Genomic DNA, 23,010 nt, shown 5'->3' on the forward strand with positions numbered 1-23,010 from the left:
GGCCTGGCCAGAGTGGGTGGATCCGGCAGCTGCGGATGCAGGGGAGGAACCAATTGGGGCACGGAGGTGGCTCTTTCTGAGCTGCAATGTCTGCTCTGCAAAAATCCCGGACACTTCCTCTTATTTGAAAAATCCGCCCGGACGGGGGGACGGAGGATCAAAAAAGAGGTCGTGTCTGGGGAAAACTCGGACTTATGGTAACCCTGGCCATTCCTCTCCTGTCATATAATGCCCCTGATGGTTGCTGCGCTTGTTACACATTCTTACATCTGTCTGATGAAAACCTAAGCAATAAGCCTAGCTGAGAAACAAATACCCAGTGTTGGGTCTGCAGTGGCTCACTCACATTTGTCTTGTTTATCCAAGTGAGGTGGAGATATTGCCTCACAGATAAAATCAGCCCAGGTCCCCACCTCCTTTTCCCATAAAGGGTGAACCCTTTTCTCTGTAAACAGAGAAGAGCTGACTGAATGGGGGGCTTAAGCAGACAACAGCCTCCACGCAGCCTCAGGCATGCCCAGTGAAAAGAAGAGGGTCTATGTGTTATTCCCAATGGAATTTCTCTACTTCCTGCTGCTTGCAATTCCTAGCCACTGTAGTCTCTGCTACACAAATGTGTGTGTTTAGGAAGGAAAAGAATGCTTCTGGTTGAGATGGTGGTTACGAGATGAAAAAAGATTGATCCCCACAGTGGTTTCCTCTGTTTGCGTGTGCTTGAAGAGCCCCTTTCTCCTTAAGGCTGGAAAGGGTTAGGATGGAAATAGGATGTAAATTGAAGCCAGTTCCAGTTGAAAATAACTCAGCATATGTCCTCTGTGAATTGTATTTAACTCACCTGGTAGAACTGCCACCACTTCCAGCCCACAAGGGCAAGCCTGGGTCTCAGGTCAAGGCCAAAGCACACATATATAACAACCATCTGCTTGGGTCATTGGCATTCACTGCTGCCAGCCTGAGCCTTTCCCACTTCAGCAGAAGGACAAACTGCTGTAGTAGGCTTGTAGCCTACCACATGAACCAGCCACAAGAGGGCGACAAAGACCCACTCTGTGCTTATGTGGGCTACATATGCACTAGAGCTGGGAGGGAAACAGTTTTCCCATTCCATGAGCGTCTCCAGGTTTAAAAAAAAAAAAGTTCCCATCCCCAACGGAGATGAAAATTTGAAATCTCAAAAATTTACGCACACAGATCATCTGGAAAAAAAATCAGATCAGATCTATCAAAACATTTTATTAAATTTTGACCTGTTACATTTTTAACTGTAAATTGACTAAAATTTCAAAACAAAAAGTCATTTCAAACTGAAAAACAAGCTTTTCTGTCTTGCAAATGTTAAAATGGGACACTGACAATTTCAAACAAAGTTTTCAAAACATTTCTGAATCAGGAGATTTGTTCTAACCAGCCCTTCTCCACAAACAGTTCTGGTTTCAATGAATCAATCAAAAAAGCATTTTTTCCTAAAATTCCTGACCAGCTGTAATATGCACACAATAGGCCAGTCACAGGGAAGAAGGCTGCCATTACATCCCCTAAATTCCACAGAACCAAAGGCAAAATCTAGCCTAGATAAAACTAGATTTTCCACTGCTGGGTAAGAGGCATCAGACTCTGCGACATAGCAATGGGGGGGAAAGGACAAAGAGCTTAAAATTAGAGCTGGTGGAAAAGCAGGATATATTAGGACACTCGAGGAGAGGTGAGAATGTGATATAAGTCCCGACTTTCTGAGTAAGTGGGTGAGCATGAGGGTGATGAAAAATATATGTGAAAGATTGTGAACAATGTAGCCAACATGACTTGTGTCATATTGACACGATAACATATGGCAGTCTTAATCCATTGCATATGTGTTAGCCTGTGAGTGTGCAGACAAAAATCCCATGTGCCAGTATGCATAAATGTGAAACTGTATTGTATGGCATCATATGATATGACAGGAAGACATGAAGACATACACTCACTTCTACACCTTATCACATAGACAGAGACTATCTGCAGTGTGGCAACTCCTGTTTCCCTAATTCTTGTAGATTACACATTCATCAAAAGCCCTCTGAACATTGAGAACTTAATTCTCATTGCTGGTTTTGCTAGTCCTGTGCCTTTAAAAAACTAAAAGTCAAGCTTTTCAAAAAGTCAAGTGGTGAGTGCCCTGATGTTTTGGTTTCTATCTATGCCAGTAATTCCACTGCTCGGAGCGCTTTTGGCACAACAGAAGAACGCAAAGCAAAAAAAAGAAAGGGTGACCCACTGCTGAGCAGCTGCTGGAAACCCAGAGGGTATTTCAAACCTACCAGTGAACTGTGGTATCCTGTACCCTTTACCAGGCAGTGAAGCATGAAGATACTGCCTTGATCTACTGCCCACCTCATCCTGCCAAGCATCTGACAGCTGGCATTTCGGCCAAGGGTGAACTAGAACACTAGCACTATGCCTGTATTTACAACTATCTTGGGATATTTTGGGATGTTACGGATTACTGCTAGTGCCATACTTTGCTTTGCTTTAGGGCCTTGGCTACACTGGCAATTCACAGCGCTGCACTTGCTGCGCTCAGGGGTGTGAAAAAACACACACCCCCGAGCGCAGCGAGTGCAGCGCTGTAAAGCGCCAGTGTAATCAGCGCCTGCAGCGCTGCACGCTCTCTCGCAGCACTGCAAGCTATTCCCCTTGGAGAGGTGGAGTACTTGCAGCGCTGCGAGAGAGCTCTCGCAGCGCTGGCGGTGCGACTACACTCGCACTTCACAGCGCTGCTGCGGTAGCGCTGTGAATCCGCGAGTGTAGCCAAGGCCCTAGTATACACAAGGCCTGATTCTGATCTCATTGCCTTTAAATGAGTTCCACTGGTGTGAAATCAGAACCAAGCCTGTAGTAAGGTTTGAGTATCCATTGCCCAATGTGGACCTGTGCCTGTGTAAAGTTGGCAAGAAGTGGGCATAAGCCTTCCCGCTAGTGAACTGCGCTCACTGTATACTTCTGAGGTGATCCTCGGCTTGTGAAAAGTATGTGTAGCTGTAGCTCCATTAGCTGGCTCTATGCACTAAAGTGCAAGCACCAAAAGGGGCATGGCTGAGCCCCTAAAGGGCATGGTTACCAAAATTCTGCACTGCAATTTTCACACTGGCTCAAGGAAGTTTGGTTCCCATCAAGAGGCCATGCCTGGCACCCATTGAATTTGATGAGCACAGGATCTGGCCCAAAGACAGTGGGAGAAGCACTCAAAGCCTTCTGGGTGCATTACGACCATTGGTGGTAGACAAGGGAAATAAACAGTCTCAGAAGCTCTGGGGCCACAAATAAGAGATCCAGATTCAGAGGGAATTGAGGATAGGAGGCAAACCCATTGGAAGCAGGACAGTGGGGGGATGGGGAGGGAGGGTAAACTCTTTTGCCCTCAGATGTGTTGCAGGAGCAGGGTTCTGGGGTTCCTGGAAGATGGTTTGGGGTTCTATAGTTCATTCAGCCTCATGTATAGTTTTCTTCCTTCTGATGTTACCTTCCTGACTCCCTTCCGCAGCTTTAGAATTTACTTCCCAAATGCTCCAATTCCTAGAGGGTTCCCCTCCTTCCTAGAGAGTAACTTCCTCCCTCCCCTATGTAACATGTTTATTTTGGGAGAGGAGTATGTGACATTGCACTCCATATGTTTATGGAAATATGCTTATGAGTGTAAATATAATGTAACTGGAATATGCTTCATGCAAAAGGTCTCTTGTAAGGTATCATTACAAAGCTTATAATCTACTGAGTGTGGTCATCCTATTTGTATAAATGTATAATTCGTGTATCTGAAGCTAGAAATATGAAGTGTTACTCTGAACTCCTATTGTAACTATGCAAAGTGTGGGCCATTAATGGTGGCTTGGAATCTTGATGGCTCCCATCAACCAGGACAATTGGTGAATGTTTACTTGCAAGCCTCCACTGCATACCTGCGGGCCAGTCCTAGAGGAATGGGGGGGCTCACAGAACATGTGACCATGTCACCTGGTACTGGAATCCATCTTTCACCTGGTGCTTTTCCATTTAGAAGGATGGGTGGGAACCCAGAGAGAGACAAAGGATTCCTGCCTTGTGCCAAAGCTATAGAAGGGGGTGAAACAGAACAAAGGGGGCTGCAGTCATGAGAAATCCCCTAGCTACCACCTGAGCTGGAACAAGGACTGTACCAGGGGAAAGGATTGGGCCCAAACTAGAAAGGAGTCTAGTCTGTGAAAGAAGCTTATTGGAGGGTGAGGGTGAGATTTTATCTGTAATCAGTTTCTTAATGTATCAGGCTTAGACTTGCGTGTTTTGTTTTATTTTGCTTGGTGACTTACTTTGTTCTGTCTGTTATTACTTGGAACCACTTAAATCCTACTTTTTATACTTAATAAAATCACTTTTGCTTAATTACTTACTCTGGGGGTCAATTAATAATACCTGAGGGAGCAAACAGCTGTGCATATCTATCAGTGTTATAGAAGGTGGACGATTTATGAGTTTACCCTGTATAAGCTTTATACAGAGTAAAATAGATTTATTTGGGGTTTGGATCCCATTGGGAGCTGGGTGTCTGGGTGCTAGAGACAGGAGCACTTCTTAAGCTGTTTTCAGTTAAGTCTGCAGCTTTGGGGCACGTGGTTCAGACCCTGGGTCAGTGTTGGAGCAGACTGGTGTGTCTGGCTCGGCAAGGCAGGGTTCTGGAATCCCAAACTGGCAGAGAAAATGGGCTCAGAGGTAGTCTCAGCACATCAGATGACAGTCCTAAGGGAGTCTCTGAGACTGAACCCGTCACAGAGTACTCTAATTTGTGAATTAAAATAGGGCAGAAAGAAACCCAAACAATGTCAGAGAGAGGGGAAAAATCCAGCTTCCCTTTGTCTCACTACGGCACCCAGCAAAAAAAAAGAAAATTAAACACACTCTGGAGGGCTCACTGTCCTCAGAAAGAGGGGAAATACCTAGAGGTGTCCTTAAAGGCAAACACACTTGGAGAACACAAGCCCTACAAAGTGAACTCCATACTTTAAGAAATGAAACATTTCTATGCACTCAATGTGCCCTTTAAAAGTCTTTCCCATATTTGGACAGGTGGTGCTAGGGATTTATTGGCCAAAACTATCCGTCGCATATGGATAGCCCCCACTGAATCCATTTCTTTGCTGTGCATCTGTTTGCCTGGATTTGTTTTTACAATTCTCTCACGCTTGAAACCCCAGCGAAATGAAGAGAACTTAAAATGCTTGCATGCCTGTGTTCCCAAATGCTCAGCACACCAGAGTGACCCTGAACGGCATCCTCCTGGAGCACCAAGAAAGGAAATTAAAGTCACATTAAATGTGGGATTAATGACAAAAGTTAGGCATGTCTGAGTTAATACAAAAATCTGTGCTCTGTCCTTAACCCTTTCAACCCACTTGGATGGGACGTTCTAACCACAGCACATATTACAACCATAGCACATTGGTCTGTGGTTAGTTTGATTCCAGGATGTGGGACTTACCTTATATGGCCATTTGGGTTTTTTTAAATGTAATGGAGGAATAACCGATAGCACAGATCAGATTTTTACCTATCCTGAACTCTGTATTGCCTTAAGTGGGGGTAGTCAATAGGGGGCCACGGACCAAATGTTGACCACCAGATGCTTTTGAATGCACCCCAAAATCTATTTATTTACTTATTATCATTTTTGGGTTTTTTTTATTGTTTTCTCTGGTGTCTGGACCTTGACTATACCTTGACCAAGAAATTTGAACCTTGACAAAAAATAATTGTCTACTCCTGCCTTAAGCCATCACCTACCTTAATTACCACTTACCTCTGGCCTGTTACTCCTCTCTTCATCCTATATCTGCATGTGTCTCTCCTACATTTCCTCCTGCATGTCCCAGCTCCAACTCTAAATGAAATGGGAAAAATGGAGTTCCTTATTATATCCTTGAATCTCACCTTCTCTCTTCCTAGACACTGTTGATACTTCTACTACCCTGACAGTTACCCAGACTTGCAACCATGGTGTCCTCCAATTTCTCTCATGTCTTTCCCTCTCAAATCCTAGAAGTTGCTAACAGCTTCCCTGTTCTTCCTTGATAACTTCTTAAAAATGTGTTCCCTCTTCTCCATCTCTTCTGCTAAAACTCTGGTCTATGTCCCAGTAATCTTTTGCCTCAACTGCTTTAGCTTACTTCTCTGTGGCCTCCTAAATCACACATCACTCCTGTGCAGACTATCCAACAGCCAGCAGCCAAAGTCACCTTCCTTGCCCACTGTTCCAACCACATCACCGCACCTCCTTAGCTCATGGCACATCACATTCAAATTCCATGTCTTCACTTTCAGGATTCTGCACAGTTTTGTTCCTGCTTTATCTCATCATCTCTCATCTTTCCCTACTGCTCCAGCTCACATTTTATGCACTGTAGTCTTGATCCATCTATCCTTCTCCCATATGCAATTCAGAACCTTTTCTCATGATGTCTCCTATACCTAGAATATCCTTCCCCATCTGGTGAGCCATGCAGACTCTCATTCTTCCATAAGACTTATTTCATTTGGGTTTCCAGACACCAACCCTCATTTACCATGCCTCCTGCCTAATAGACTTTGTTCCATCTTATTAAAAATATAAGAATGGCCATACTGGGTCAGACCAATAGTCCATCTAGCCCAGTATCCTGTCTTCTGACAGTAGCCAGTGCCAGATGCCTCAGAGGGAATGAACAATGTCAAGTGATCCATCCCTAGTTATCCAGTCCAAGCTTCTTGCAGTTGGAGACTTAGGGACACTCAGAGCATGGGATTGCATATATTATGATTATAATATACTCTCTCTCTCTCTCTCTCTCTCTCTCTCTCTCTCACACACACACACACACACACACACACACACTTTAAAAGAACCCGTAACAATATGGGTTTGTCTGTAACAAAGCATATATTTAGCTGTTGCCACCCTCCTCCTTCCCATATCCTCTCCTTTTTACTTGTCATCTCTTTCTCTGCTACATCTAGACTGTCAGCTTCAGAGGGGGCAGGGACCTCTCTCTGTATTCATCTGTAAATCACCAGGCACATCTGTGGAGCTGTAGAAATAATAAAGAGGAACGTGGTATTGTCCACTGAGTCAACAATTCTGCATAGAGCTCATGAGCTAAAAAGTTAAAGTCAGGCACACACCCACCACCCATTCCACATTCCACTGGACAGTCCCGACTTTCACATGTCTACCCCGCATTTGGCAAAGTCAGCTTGCAGGCTGCAGTAAATCCTGAACTTAGTTCAGACAGAAAAAAGATTGCACTGTATATGTCATGGCACTGCATCACAAAATGATTTCTTTCATGTCTGGATTGAATCAGCTCGTTGTATTCTATGGGAAACCCAAAGCTTTTATCTACTCCCTTGCTCCTCCTGTTGGTTCCCCTCTGAATTTGCACAGGAAAAATGCTGCACACTTCACATTCCACAAATATCAGGATCTTTTGACTTTTAAGCATATGATTAACATCTGTTATTTTCCCACACAGAGAAGATATCCCTATCACCCAGGCAAAGACAACTAAATAAACTGAGACCTTGTCTTTTGAAATAAAGCATTAGAACTTAATCTTCCTTCAAGGAGAGAACAGAAATTGTACAGCTCCAAGCACAATGGGGCCTCAATTCTGACTGAGGATTCCAGACACAACTGTAATACACATAATTATAAAATAACAATGGCAAATAGCAAGAGGACTGGTAATGACACATGGGATGGATTTGAACTGGCATCTTAGAGGTGAGAGGCATGGAAAGTTAATGGAAAGTGTGCTCCTAAGTCACTTAGTTGCTTTTGAAAATCCCACCTATGGAACCTTTCACTTCTGAGTTACCAGTTCAAATCCATCCTCTGGCGGTAGTTACTGAACTCCACCCCCCTCCACCAATGACTGGTGGCCGATGTAGTCTGAGAAGTGAATGGGTAACACCAGACCAGTTCCTGCTAAGCAGAGGTGAGATTCTGTGCTACACCTCTAAGAATATACCCCCAAGAGCTATAACTTTTCTGTTTACCATCCCTGTTCCCCAGAGCCTTCTTCAAATCATCCGTCATGTTGCTACAAAGTTCACTGTGCAATATAGTAGTGATTGGAATGTAATTGTGTATGTTGTGTGGTAGTTTGTAAGCGGTCCTAATGCCCTTTGTTCGTTTCCTCCCACCAACCTGCCCCTATCCATGGGGTACTCTTCCAACTCCCAGTCTGTCATCCTTTCCTCCATCCCTCCCATGGACCAACTTCTTCCTTGAAGCTCACCACTGAGTAAAACAAGGCAAATGTTATACTAAGGGGGAGCTCAGGCTTCATCTAAGGGCCTGTTGGCATGGGATGTTATTGCATGACAAGCCAGGGTGTGACTATACAGTGAACTAGCTTACTGTGCAGTAATGTCCCATGCAGATACTGCTACATTGCATCAAAATTCCTAAGGTGCGATTTGACCTATTACACTTTACAAGTAGTAAAGTGCACTCTGGGACCCTTGGGGTGCTGTAATAGTGTCCACACAGGGTGTTACAGCATGGCAAGTGAGTGCACTGTAGATTCACACTCTGACTGGCCACACAGTAACATCCCATGTAGACAAGCCCTAAGATAATTCCCTCCCTTGGCGCTCCTGGTTTACACTGTCCTTCTGTTTTATTCAAGGCAAGGCCTCCAAGGGAAGATCTCTGATAACGGTGTCTGTCTCAGGGCCGAGAACACTGTTAGAGTCTAATTAATAATCAATGCTAAGAATATTTCTGTATTTAATGGCTACATTCAAAATCCCAGTGGTAGCTAGTGGGTGGGGGGGTCATAGTTTACAGCCATGTATTTTCAAAGGGGGCTTTATCCAGCCTCTGATTTTGCACACGTAATTTTACATGCACAGTCATTTGCACACAAGTACCACAACATCCATTATGTCCCAAAATGCTATTAGTAGGTGCAAAATCCTTGTAACAGGTAGCTTGCCTGGGGCCAGCCAAGCCTAGTTACTAAGGAGACATACCTGAGCAGGGATCAGCTGATTCCCCTCTAAAGAGCAAAAGGAGGTGGAGAGAAGGATGTTCAGGGCAGGGCCACCCAGATGTGGTGAGGGAGAGAGGCAGTTTACCCTGGCACCTCCTTTTGAGAGGGCCCCCAAAAGGACAGACTGGTGTTGTGGCCAAATTTGAGTTAGTGATGTTGCAAGTGGGCCCATCGGTTTGCAGCACCACTCAGGTTTGGCTTGGCCGCCCCTCCATCATGCTGCGTCAGGCCTAAGGTGCCTTGCCAGTCTGAGAGCCTGGAGGTAAGTGCTGGGCCAGGAGTCTAGGATACCACTCCCATGGGCAGTGGGGCTACAGCACAGGGAGAGGCGGGACTGGAAGCAGCCCCCTGGCCACACACAAGGCAGAGCCCTCCATCCCCTTGAGGAGGGCTGTAACCCCACAGGCCTGGGCCCTTCTGACCTTCCATCCCCTCCCCTCTTTTTAAACTCTTTCATCTCCATGGTAATTTTTTTGGAAGGGTGGGGGCCTCCATTTCAGATTTTGCCCTAGGCTCCCCAAAACCTCTGTGCGGCCCTGGCTCAGGGAGACCAGAGTAGAATACAGAGGCTGCTGGTAGCGGGTTGGCCCCAGCATAGGTACCTGGAAGTGGGAACTGAGGCTACAGGCAGGAAAGGCCTGGGAGTGACCTGATAAGAGGGTAAATGGATGGGCTTGAGAACTTTACTTTGAATGCTGTTAATTTAATAAACCAGAACCTGAAAGATTTGTGCATTATTGAACAAGTCCCTTGAAAGGGGAAACTGAGGCAGGGGCTGCTTGTAGGACTGCCCTGAGGCCACAAGAGGGCATGCGGGAATCAGCCACCCTATGACACTGGCATAGCTGGCAGGATCCAAGACCTTCCTTCCAACAAGGAGAGCATTTTGGTGGTCAAAAAGGAGAGAAAATAGAGGATGTGGTGTGTCTTCTGCCTGAGCAGCAGTGGTGGGATTCAAGCATTCCTTCTGCAGCTCCTGCAGAGTCAGCAGGCAACCCAGGCAGTGCAGCTCATGACACAGCAGCCACAGAAGGGAGATCACTGTTACCAGCAGGTGAGGAAGATCCTGCTGTGTTTGAGATGTGGGAAGCCAGGACACAAAAGAGTAGAGTGCCCCAGGTGGCAGTGGGAGCACTCGGAGTGTGCTCAAGGAAGAGACACTCCAAGGGTGGTCTAGGAGTGGAAGGGCCTGTCCAAATGTTTCGTGTTGAGAGGTGGGGCACATCAAGAGGGGCTGCCCCTTTAAAAATTGTAAAATGTAAAAGGAAAAGAAGAGGAGCAACAGACCAAGTTGGGAGCATCCCCCTAAGTGGCACATAAGACATGTCCAACTAGGGCAAGGGAGAAGAAGACACACACACACACCCCACGAGGTGTTTCAGGTGTGGAGCAGGAGAACATGTGGTAAAAGGGGAAGAGAAAGATGGGTTCTATGAGACAGGGAAAACCAGGCAGTCCCAGTGAAACAGGCCCCAGACCTGTGGATTACCACCGGGAGTACTGTACGGGCTGTTAGCAGAACCAGATCAGCTCCAGGGGCCCAAACTGAAAAAGGAGGAAAGACGGGCCCTTTCCCAGTGTAGGAAAGTGAAGGAAGGGTCAGAAGGGATGACCAGTAAACTGCAGAGATGGTGAGGAGGACAGAAATACCTTGGGGGCCACATCTGTCCCTACCTCTATAATACAGGACAGTGCAGGAGTTCAGTAAGGGATTTCCCCCACCCACCAATGTATTCTGGAGCGGATTTTTAATCTTCTCCTGAAGCATCAGGGATGGCCATGGCTGGAGATGAGAGGTTGGGTGGGGCGGGTCAGGGCTCTGCTGTGGCACCGAGTAGCCTGTCTCTCAGGTCTTGGCTGACTAGTTCTTGCTCATGTGTTTAGGGTCTAAGTGATTGTTCGATGCGCGGTCAGGAAGGAGCTTGCCCCCAGGTCAGATTGGCAGTGAGTGACCTTTGGGAAGAGGGGTGTTCCCTTCATCTGCAGTTTGTGGGGGTGAGACCCTAATAGCATCCCAATGCAGTAGGGCAAGGGCTCACTGATATCTGGTAGTGAATTCCAGCTGGCCTGTGCCCCAGTGCCTCGACTCACTGATGTCAGAACCTGTATCTAAAAAGGGTCATGTCAGATAGCCATAGAAAGCTAATAACATACTGATCATTAATTTTCTTTCTTGGTGTATGTAGGGGGCACAAATTCAAAATTACAAACATATTGGAAATTATGTTATCAAAGTGTGTCTGCCAGGCAGGGCTAAAGTTACTCCACCCTAGACAAAGGAATGTGGTTCTGGCACATGGAAGGTATTTCCAAGGTACATTAAGAGACGGTGGGAATACAAATTACATAGAAGATAAACAGGACCATCAAAACAACAGGGGGAGGAAATTGCAGGAAACAGATCAATTTGCATGTTAGCGAACACCTGTGGGGAAAGAAACCAGCACAGAATTTCTTTCACCAGACTCCATGTCACCTTCCACACAGCTTGAATGAACTTTACTATGGTTGGGGGCAGGGAGTGGGGGAACGGTCAGAACAATCCATTTCAAAGGTTCACTGGACTGCAAAGAAAGGGGCAGAAAACTCCAAGTTATTTTTCACCTAAGAAGACAATGGAATTTAGGACTTTGTACACGATCCTGACTAGAGGGTGGGCAGCCCAACTTGCTGGAAGGTAGATTGGTACGGAAATGACCTGGAACAAAGGCTGTAGCTTGTTTTATTAAGTTTTAGCCTCTCTAGAGAATGTTATTTGCTTGTAACCGTTTCTAACTCTATCCTTTATGCTGGAACTCACTTAAAATCCTATCTCCTTTGTTAATAAACTTGTCTTACTTTTAATCTAAACCAACCCCATGCTGTGTTGGATTTAAAGTGAATGTTAACTCCAGTTAATGTGGCAAGCTGTTGGGTATTGGATCTTTAAAGGAACAAACAAACCTTAATATCTCTCTGAATGGTCCAGGACAGGGCTGAACATTGAGGAGCACACGGCTTGGGGAAAAATTGGGACAGGGAGTTTGGGGTCATCTTGCCAGGTGTAACCAGAGTGTGGCTGGGGTGTCACAAGCAGGCTGCTGGAATCAGAATTGCTGAGTCAGAGCTGCGTAACACACAGACATTCAGTGCAGGCTTGTGTGCGGGCTGGGAGCGTCCGAACAAAGGGTACTACAGCAGCAGAGCATTTTGAGGAAGTTATACAGGCAGTGACACAACCCCTTACTGGTCTGGATTGCACCCCAGAGCGTGCGAGAGGGGTGTGTATCACTTGCCAGGATTATCTATATCTCACTTAATCAGTTCTCTGCCATTGCAGGGGCCTCGGGCATTGGTGCACCGTGGTCCTGCCGGTGCACAGCTCTGCCGCTGGCACATATTAATCTAGTCTCCTGTGGGCTGTAATATTTCGGTCTTATTTTGGTTGTTGGGTTTGGTGTGCAGCTGCTGGGTGGCGTTGGTGGCCTGTGATGTACAGGGGATCAAACTGGATGATCTGATGGTCCATTCTGGCCTTAAACTATGATTCCATGAAAATAGAGCTGTTGCAGGCTAGGATAAAGGATATTAAGTCAGAGAGAGACTCAGTTCTGGAGATGCATGACCAGGGTGTGGAAATGCCTAAGGGGTGGCAAGACAAGGCTTCTGGTTGTGAACAGGGCATGACTGTGATGCATTGGGAGAGGCCATTAACAGTTTGCTTTCCTCAAAGGAGAGGTATTGAAAGGAATTGGCAACTTTGGAAGAAGCCAGGCAGCTGGCCTGATAGAAAGGGACAAGCTAGCCACAGATAAGCAGGGCTTTGAGTGACCAATCAAAATGCCGGTGGACAAAAGAGATGGGATTCCTCTCCAGACAGCGAAGATGGAGACAGTGTGGGAGAGAGAGCAGTTTCTCTCTGAAAGTAATTAGATGAAAGGAGAGCTGGGTAGAACTTGCCCTGTGGTGGGCAAGGGTCTAAGTGGGGTAGGAGGATGTAACAAAATGTCTTGTCCATTCATGGCTTGAGACCTGTGGCCAGCCAACTCTAGTTACTAAGGAGGCACGCCTGGGCAGGGATCAGCTGATTCTCCTGTAAAGAGCAGCAGGATACTGCAGAGACCAGAGTGGAGTGTAGGGGCTGGTGAGAGTATGTAGGCTCCAGCAGAGAAATCTGGAACTTGGAAGTGAGACTACAGACAAGTGAGACTACAAGCAGGAAAGGCCTGGGAGTGGCCTGATAAGAGAGTAAATGGAGGGACTTGAGGGGGAACTTGAGAACTTTATTTTGAATGTTAATTTAAAAACCGGAACCCGAGAAGGGGTGTAAATGGGCAAACCTTATAGCTACCGGTGTTATACTTTCTCTACCCCTTTAATCAATCTGTCTGCCTATGTGGCCAGTTTGCTTGACTTCTATCTAGATATGTGGAGGAGATTTTGGGATCAGGACCAGATCCCTATCTCGTGTAAATGGGCATAACTCCACTGACTTCAGCAGAGCCTGGCCAGTTTACACCACTTGATGATCTGGCCCATATATACAATACAGAGTGATTACAGGCTCTTGTTGCTTTAACGGGCTTGGTCCTGTGAAATGCTGAGTACTTACAACTCCAAGTGACTTCAGTGGTACTCCATTATCACCACTGATCCTTCCTTGACACAGAAACTATCCTCAGCCACTCACCACACAATGTCACAGATGAAGACAACACCCAATTCTATATTTAGGGCATAGCAGCTTTCTGTCCATATAGACAATTGGTAATTAGCACAAGAACAATTTATTTCTCTATTTTCCAACTTAAGCAAATAGGAAAGCCATTTATCTGTTCAACTTCAACTCACTGCCACCATCAAATCTTCAGGGTAACTGTTTAATGAATCCAGCTCATGCTTCATGCATTTAAATAAAGACAAAATTCTCTAAATCCTGTTAAATTGGGCAAATGTACAATAAATATACAGTGTAGCGTATGGCAATGGTGGCATTCAGATGACTTAAATGCACTAGTACATGATAAAGTGCAGGATGATGGTATCACAGAGAGATGCAAGAAAGCACCCAATGGTGTGGGGTTTAAGTGTGATGTCCACAAACTTCAGGCAGAGCAACATGAAACAAGGTTCGGTGTTATAGTGTCATATATGGAACATATCTTAGGCCCTTCACAATCATGTAAGAAGACAGGCCCAAAAGACTACACGTTTTAAGGCCCCGATCTTGTCAGCTGATCTGTGTGGGTGCACACCTACACCTGCATGGAGCCCTACTGAGGGATGCTTACGCCTTGGCGGGAGCCCTGATGAAGTCAGTGTAGCCCCGTAACGGTGTGTCTACCTGGATCAGCTGGCAGGCTCCACACACAGACAAGAGGCAGTGAGACAGAAGGGACACAATGTGAGTTTTTGTATTATATTATTTAATCCCTGCCCTTGCCCATTCTTTTATTCCCCCTTTCCCTCCCCTCTCTCCCTCCCGCCCCCCATTATATGATATTGTGAATTTGGAGGAGAGAGAGTGAGACAAGACACCATGGGCGGCATGTAAACCGCCAGCTCGGGAAGGCTAGCCCCCAGCCCTACCCCTTCTGCCTGAGGCCCCGCCCCTTCCACTCCCTCTACCCCCTGCAGGAGCCCAGAGCCTCCCCCACTGGAGGCCACTGGCCCCCCCACCCCAGGCTGCCCTGGCCCCGGAGTGCTGGACGGGTAGGCAGCGCAGCCCCAGTGTCCCCAGCCCCGGAGCGCTGAGCCACGGCATGGGGGACGACAAGAGCCGCAGAGAGGGAAGCAGGACGGGCCCCGGGGGCGGAGCCTGGGCAGGCCACGCCTGGCTGTTTAGGGAGGCTCAGCCTCTCCCAGCCTATGATACCTGCCCATGGAAGACACAGCAAGAGAGTTGTACTAGTGGATTGTCTTTGTGAGTTTGACCCAAAAGTTGCCATCCATTTCCTCCCCTCTTTCCCCCCTACACACACATCACCACCACTGCCAAGGGAAAGGGGAAGCAGATGGGGAATGAGAACTGTTGGGAGTTGGGAAGGGGTTTGTGAAAATAACTCAGATTCTCATGTCACCTTTGAAACGCTGTGTTCCCCCAGTGAAAACTGCAGGTGCAGGTTGAATATATAGGGAGGGAACGGGGACAGTGACAGAAAAAGTAAGGGACCAAAATCAAGGAGAGAGACTGAGAAAAGCCCGAACCGGAAGAAGTGCAGATGGAGTGTTTGAAGTTGCTGCTTGGGGGGGGGGGGGGGGGGGATCCTGAGGAACTNGTAAGGGACCAAAATCAAGGAGAGAGACTGAGAAAAGCCCGAACCGGAAGAAGTGCAGGTGGAGTGTTTGAAGTTGCTGCTTTTGGGGGGGGTTGACTCTGAGGAACTCTTCTTAGCCTCCGTATCAGAATCATTTGGAGACCTCTGAAAAAAATACTGTTCACTGTTTTCCCACAAGACCATCCTTTTTTGACCATGAAATGGTAACTCAGCTTCCCAGCAAGAAGGTAGCTGGGTGCTAAGAACTGCCACAGAGATACTAATGGGATTCTTTCTTCTGTCTTTCAGCTCACAACCCCAAATTTCCCTGTCGTGGTCAAGCTGGGACATGCTCATGCTGGAATGGGGAAGGTAAGGAAAAGCCTGACACAACTCCCCCATTTTACATCTCTGTATATAGACATGTAAACTTACAGATATATATTGTGCACCCTCACTGTGACAGGGGTATGTACCCTGCAACCGCTGGGTAGGGAAGGGGTTAAGTTATAGAGTTTCTGCCACAGCTAGTCCAAGCTGCATTAACCACCAGTGTGGGAGGAAAGGACCTTCAGCTGTGGCTCATTAAGAGGCAGGCATATATAGGGTGTGCGCACATGGGGTTTTGGGTTGGAGACTGCTATGGGTTGGGGTGGTGTATGTGCTGCTTAGAGAGGTGTCTGAGTCAGTTGGCCTGAAGCCATCAGGCTGGTCATTTTTGTGCTTTCTGAAAAGAGAAATATTCTTTATTGAGCACCTGCAAAGTGCCCTTAGCCTGGGAGCTCACAATCTCCCATTGTCTCCTTGCAAAAGAGGGAGAAGCAGCACTGATCTTCTTGACCCTGTTATTATTATTTGACTCTATCAAATGGAAGCCCTTCAGTTATTTTCTTTCCCCACTAGAAGGAACCAGGACAGTTTGGCTGGCCCTTACAAAGGAGGAAGGCAGACTGCCTAGTTGCCTGCCAAGAGAGGAATCCTGAAAAACTCTTCCCTGCCCAAAAGAACCTGTTTGTTTTTCCCAGGCTCCCTGGGATCTTTTAGTGAATTAGCAACCTCTGTTCTTTGGGAGGGGAGGGTGGCAGCAACCCTTTTAGTCAAACACACTTACATTGCATGTTGTATCTTCCATAGTCACACCCGTCACATATATCATTATATCAAGGCATCCTATTTGTGTCCAGAATATGGTTTGTTCCTATTTGGGGGAGTTACCATCTCTCCTGGTTTTTCTTTGGATCCCAATAAAAACTGAAGAAGAATCATGAGAAATATCCTAGCTTAAGTTTTCCACTAGAAAAAAAATGGCCTTTCCCCCCTAAGTATCACTTTTTTTTTTTTTTTTTGCCTAAACAGAAATCTATGCAAGACCCAGGTTTAGTACAGCCTGTAGGCCTGGGACCTGGAAACAAAATTATTCTCTAGGTTCCTGTCCTTCATATAGAAACTCCTTATAATGTTCCAGTGGTTTGTGTGCTCCATCTGTGGTTGCCAAAGAAGAAGCTGACTACAGTCCCAAGCAACTGCTAGAGTGGTCTTGGGCATCAAAGAACAAGTATTTAAATAAATAGGAAAACTAAATGAAATTAGTTTTTGTATTTTAAACCAACACCGCTGTTAAGCTGTACCATACTGTAATGCAATAACCAGCCTAGCACTAGCTGTAGGTGGAATCACTGAATGTGCACTTGTGAGCTATTTGGCCAGGGAAATCCAATCAGAACAACCCAGAAGACAGTTATACATACTACTTTTCACCTAAGCAAAGGTTTCCAGCTCCCTTGAGCAGAGTGGGTATCTCAGGTGAACCGCACCCCAGTCTTCCCTCATTGCTGTTCTATCACATCTGTAATGTGGGTCATAAATGTGTCGCACTTATGCTGAAAGAAACCCAAACTGGCAGTTGAGATGGTTGAAGAATCATTTAGAAGTTGCCCTGTGAGTTCACATGGATGGCGTGTCTCAAATGACCACTGTAGTCTCAGCAGGAAGTTGAGCGTGTCTCATCTGTATCAGACCTCAGATCTTTGTTTTCTCCTTATTCTTTACTGAGATTTTTGTGCCACTGCTGGTTATAATAGAAGAGGTTTGCCAAATAACACATCAGGGCAAAAGCACATGCAGTAGCACAGGGAGTTACATAAAAATTAGTTACGAATGGAGAGGTGGGGTGATATGAAACATCCCAAAGCTATGGGGCTGTTCAGAGCCCAAGATTTAGGTTAGCCCATTATGAACTTAGGGATCCCTTGCAACTGATTTTGAGAACCACCCAAGTTCTGGGGTATTTGAACCTTGGGTTTTGTTTGAGGCCCTTCTCCAGCTAGAAGCAGCCTGAAGGGAAATTCAAATTAATTTAATCAGCCTTATTTAAGTCTCAGAAAAAAAAAAAAAAAAAAAAAAAAAGGAAGAGAGAAGGTGAAGAGAAAATAGAACTCTAGCATGTTTAAATGGCAAAGGCTTTGACCAAAAAGTTGTCCTTTCAAGTTATGGTAATACAGCCCAGGGCACCTGGGTTTTAAAAGGAGCTCACTTCAGTTTGCGGTGTGAGTGTGAGGAGCTGGGAGCAAGAGGTGCAAGAAGCTGAGAGCAAGAGGGTATGTTGCTGGAGGACTGAGGAGCACAAGTGTTATCAGACACCAGGAGGAAGGTCCTGTGGTGAGAGTAAGGAAGGTGTTTGGAGGAGGCCATGGGGAAGTAGCCCAGGGAGTTGTAGCTGTCATGCAGCTGTTACAGGAGGCACTATAGACAGCTGCAGTCCACAGGGGCGTGGGCTGGAACCCGGAGTAGAGGGCGGGCCCGGGTTCCCCCCAAACCTCCCAATTGACCTGGACTGTGGGTTCTACCAGAGGGGAAGGTCTCTGGGCTGTTCCCCAACCCACATGGTGAATCTCTGAGGCAAGAAAATCCACCAATAAGTGCAGGACCCACCAAGATAGAGGAGGAACTTTGTCACACTATACACTGGAGAAACAGCACATATTTATGAGACATTCATTCATATATATATATAAGAGCAACTTTCTATATAGCTACTCTGATTTTATTTTTAGACCTCTCTAATTAGGCCAGTTTAAGAGCCACTTCAGATCCACACCAACCTGTAATTATGAAAACATCTTCCCAATACTGATCCCAGCTCAGATGAATTTATTGCATCGCAGAAGAAAAACTTGTTGTTCATAATAATGTGGTCAGAGTTATTTTTCTCTCACTGGAACAGAGGGATTTCTTTTTTTGTTTAAATATAGCACAAACTAAACAGAGCCACTATGTAATGTAAAAATACCAGGGGGCTTTTATCAGGAAGGTTGACTCGTCACCTTGTCTCTCCTGGGACTGGAAATAGAATGTTCTAAAAATGAGAGCTTTGAAAATCCAGTGTATTAAAGAGGAAGCAAAAACAGCAAAAGTCACCTTGGTTTGTCAAGGGACAAATATTTTCCTAAATGGGGGACAAATAATGATTTAACATGTAACAGCACAGTCCAGTCATTGCAGTCTCTCTGACTCATGAGTCAGGAGATACCACCCACCTTGAAAATAGCAGGAGTATCCCAGTTTTTGAACATGGGTCTGATACCTTTTGCTAGACATGGAGAGCTGTGTCTGATCCAGCACACACAGCCTGGATTTGGGACTGCTGAAACCTGTAGCTAAGGCTGGCCTTTAACTAGAGGTGCTGTGAGGGAAGCTGTGAAGGGAAAATTCAGAATAATTTTATCTATTATTATTATTTATTATGAGGTGACCCCAGCAATGTGCAAGACAGTTCCAAATTTAATGTGAGGGTTAAATCCACTGGTGTCTGAGGAGTGGTGGGGGATTTGTGGAGCGAGAAGGAGTCTGAGCAAACTTTGTGAGAATAGCCATTTTTGTGAGTCAATTGCAATATGGCACAAACCTTTTAAGAACAAGTAAGCTTGTGAGATGTTTGCCGTTTGAGATGGAGGAAAGATCACAAACTCTGTTGATGCTGTGTGACTTCCACCATTTGGGGTGGAAATCTCATGAGAACAGCTCATAAGATTTTTATCATATCTGTCTGTCTGTTTATTATAAGCCCATTGCAGCACATTTGAGTGCCATCAAACTCAAATCCTACCCAATTCAACCTTGAACTGATACCTTGTGTCTGAACCCAATATGGACACAGATAACTGCCTCATCAACCCATCTATAATAGAAAGTGGGTTTAAAGTGTGGAACAGAGTAAAGATTGGGTCACATACAGAGAGAAAGCTAATGCACTCTTCTCTCTATAAAGTATCAGAGGGGTAGCCGTGTTAGTCTGAATCTGTAAAAAGCAACAGAGGGTCCTGTGGCACAAAAGGACCCTCTGTTTATAGAGTGCCACAGGACCCTCTGTTGCTCTCTGTAAAGGACAACTATAATAATTATGTACCTGGCTGACAGATTCTTTGCTTGTGTGGCCACATGACTAGTGAAAGTGGAAGAGGAATATGACTGGGTGTCTGCAGTGATCAGATTGGAGACAAAAAAGGATGTGATGACCCTGAGACTCTAGAGTCTGTGAACACTTAGGAAATATAAGCATGGAAATGGGAGTAATGGAACACTACACCTAGAAATCGGAGCTGGGGAGACCAGAATTTCCTGTCAATGCCCCTCGTTGCCAGGACCATGTGTTCTGACTCTTTGATGCCATAAAGTGGTTGGGTGTCCAAACAGTGACTGAAATACACAGTGCTTATTTTTTAGGCTCCCAAGATAATTTGAAATCCTGCCTTACAGGAAGGTTATATTAACATTTCTCTGTTGATAGATGGGATGTAGCATCACAGGGTATGTCTACACTGCAATTAAAAACCCACGACTGGCCCAGGCTTGCTGACTTGGGCTAAGGGGGTGTTTAATTGTGGTGTAGACATTTGGGCTCAGGCTGGAGTTCAGGCTCTGGGACCCTGCAAGGATACACTACAATTAAACTGCTCCTTAGCCCAAGCCCTGCAAGCTCCAATCAAATGGCACAGGCCAGTTGTGGGTATCTCATTGCAGTGTAGATATACCCTTAGAAGAGAGGTCTGGGTTCCAGGATGGCACAGGGTCTTTTTCTCCAGTTCACTGTGGAAGTGAATTAACTGAATTAAGGCCACTTTAATTCTGAATGAGAGTATCCACCTAGGGGTTTAATGCAGTTTAACTAAGCTACTTCCAATGTACTCCTTTCAGGGCTGGCCTTATCATGAGGCGAACTGAGGTGGCCACCTCAGATGCCAGACTGTGGGGGGATGCCACTAGGACCCAGAGTGTAGAAAATTGTGTCTGCTGCCAGTGCATATGTATTCTCTCTGCTCTAAATGCACAGAGATGGTGGAAGGAGGGCACAAGAGACATAACAGGCAGGCAGGAGAAAAGGTGAGAAGGAATAACAGAAAGCAGCAGGAGCTGCAGGGAGAGAGAGGAGGAGGAGCCTCTTATGTACCTCTCTAGCACCCCCAGGAGCCTGGACTGATTAACACCAGCTTCTCAGGGCGCTTCCTGTTTCCTGCTGCTTCCCTGAACCCACTTGAGGAGAAGAGGCAGTCAACTGAAGTAGTAGGAGCCAATTAGGCCCTTAGGACGCTGATATCTTCCCTCACTCAGGCCCTGCTACCAGCCTGCTTATTTGTCCCCTTCAATTGAGTGTTGAGAGCCACTATAGCTGGCACAGAACAGCAGTCATGAGTGAAAGAAGAAAACGCCCCTCTGGGGCAGCATGCAGAAAAAGAAAGAAAGCAAAGGAAGCTTTTCTATCTAAGCAGGAAGGAGCTCTCCTGAGATACATAGACACAAATGTTCATGGTGAGCCTTCCGGCCCCAGTGAGGATGTGAGTGGTGAGGAGATGCCTGATCTTCCAGTTAGTCAGAGTGCAGGTGACCTGGCAGCTACTGCAGCATCCATATCTCCATCTCCGTGCACATTTCTGAAGAAAAGTGTAGATCAGAGAAGAGTGTGGTGGAGGCGCAAGAAATAGCTGCTGCTGAGTTTAGTTCCTTAAGTTTAGATGATCCAGGACTGTGGACCCACTTGAGCAGTAGCCTGAGGGACTTCCTTATACTTCATGGGCTACAGCAAGAGAAAAACTTCATGTTCCCCAAAGACAGTGAAAACAGAAGTTTCCATCCAACACATTACTGGCGTGAAATCCCCAGTGGTGACACAGTGGAGAGGCCATGGCTTACGTACTCAAAACCCCAGAATGCTGCATACTGTTTTTGTTACAAACTCTTCCAGTCTAATGTTCCAGCCACACTGGGTTCTACAGGAACAAAGGACTGGAAAAATCTGGCTAGAAATCTGGCATGCCATGAGAAGGCAGCAAATCACCAGAGAGCATTCCATAGGTGGAAAGAGCTTGAGATGAGACTAAGGTTAAAGGCCACCATAGATGATCAGCATCAAGAGAAGATTGCATCAGAGTCTCTTTACTGGCAAAATGTTCTGAAAAGGCTCATTGCCATTGTGAGAATGCTTGCTACCCAAAACCTAGCACTGTGTGGCACTTCAGATCAGCTGCATGTGCCAAACAATGGAAACTTCCTTAAAATTGTGGAGCTGATGACTGAGTTTGATGCTGTACTCCAGGAGCATCTAAGAAGAGTCACCACCCAAGAAATGTACACACACCACTACCTTGGAAAAACAATTCAAAATGAGATCATACAGTTACTGGCAACAAAAGTCAAACAGAAGATTGTGGCAGATCTGAAGTCAGAAAGATATTACTCTGTTATTCTGAACTGCACACCTGACATCAGCCATACGGAACAAATGACTTCAATGGTGCGTTTTGTAACAACAAAATGTCCCCGCAATGGTGACTGTCAGAGAGCATTTTCTAGAATTTATTGACATTGATGATACTACAGGAGCTGGTATGACAAATGTGCTTCTTAAAAAGCTGGAAGATACAGGAATTGCGTTAGCTGGCATGAGAGGTCAGGGCTACGATAATGGGGCCAACATGAGAGGAAAGAACAGAGGAGCGCAGACACAGATCCGAGAGTTAAACCCTCGAGCTTTTTTTGTCCCATGCAGTTCTCATTCATTGAACCTGGTGGTCAGTGATGCAGCATCAGCTTCTAGTGAGGCTGCTGAATTTTTTAATGTAATTCAAAACATCTATGTATTTTTCTCTGCATCAACTCATGGATGGCAAATTTTGAAGCAACATCTGGGAACATCCTCTCTGACACTGAAACCACTGAGTGCCACACGATGGGAAAGTCGAGTGGAGGCGATAAAGCCTATCAAACACCAAATTGGGAAGATAGATGATGCCATAGTTGCCATTATGGAGGATAATGCTATGACAGGAACTGTTCATGGGAGAACAGTGGCAGAGGGAAATGGAATCACCAGAAACATACATAACTTCAAATTTCTGTGTGGCTTAGTGTTGTGGCATGACATACTGTTTGAAATAAATGTTGTAATCAAGAGACTCCAAGATGTTTACCTTGATATATCTGGAGCAATGGAACAACTGGACAAAGCAAAGTCATACCTACAGTCTTACCAGCCAGATGAGGGATTTCAAAACGTTCTGAAGAGTGCACAGAAGTTGGCAGAGGAACTTCACACTGAAGCTATTTTCCCACCCCTTCAAGAATATTAGAGTCACCAAAGAAGAAGACATTTTGATTACAAGGCACAGGATAATCCCATAAGAGACCCCAAACAACAATTCAAAGTTGAATTTTTTAACCAGGTGCTAGATTGTGCA

The 23,010-nt window shown here is 45.8% G+C and overlaps 1 protein-coding gene across 1 annotated transcript in view; it reads left to right on the plus strand.

Moving 5' to 3' along the window:
* SYN3 (synapsin III) overlaps positions 1-23,010 on the plus strand; it is a 280,859-nt gene that overhangs the window by 233,047 nt on the left and 24,802 nt on the right. Inside the window, exon 7 of the mRNA XM_034777964.1 lies at positions 15,590-15,652. Coding sequence (XP_034633855.1) covers positions 15,590-15,652 — 63 coding nt within the window. The remainder of the gene's footprint in view (positions 1-15,589; positions 15,653-23,010) is intronic.

This window comes from Trachemys scripta, chromosome 1 (assembly GCF_013100865.1).
Source record: "Trachemys scripta elegans isolate TJP31775 chromosome 1, CAS_Tse_1.0, whole genome shotgun sequence".
In the NCBI taxonomy this organism is placed as follows: domain Eukaryota; kingdom Metazoa; phylum Chordata; order Testudines; family Emydidae; genus Trachemys; species Trachemys scripta.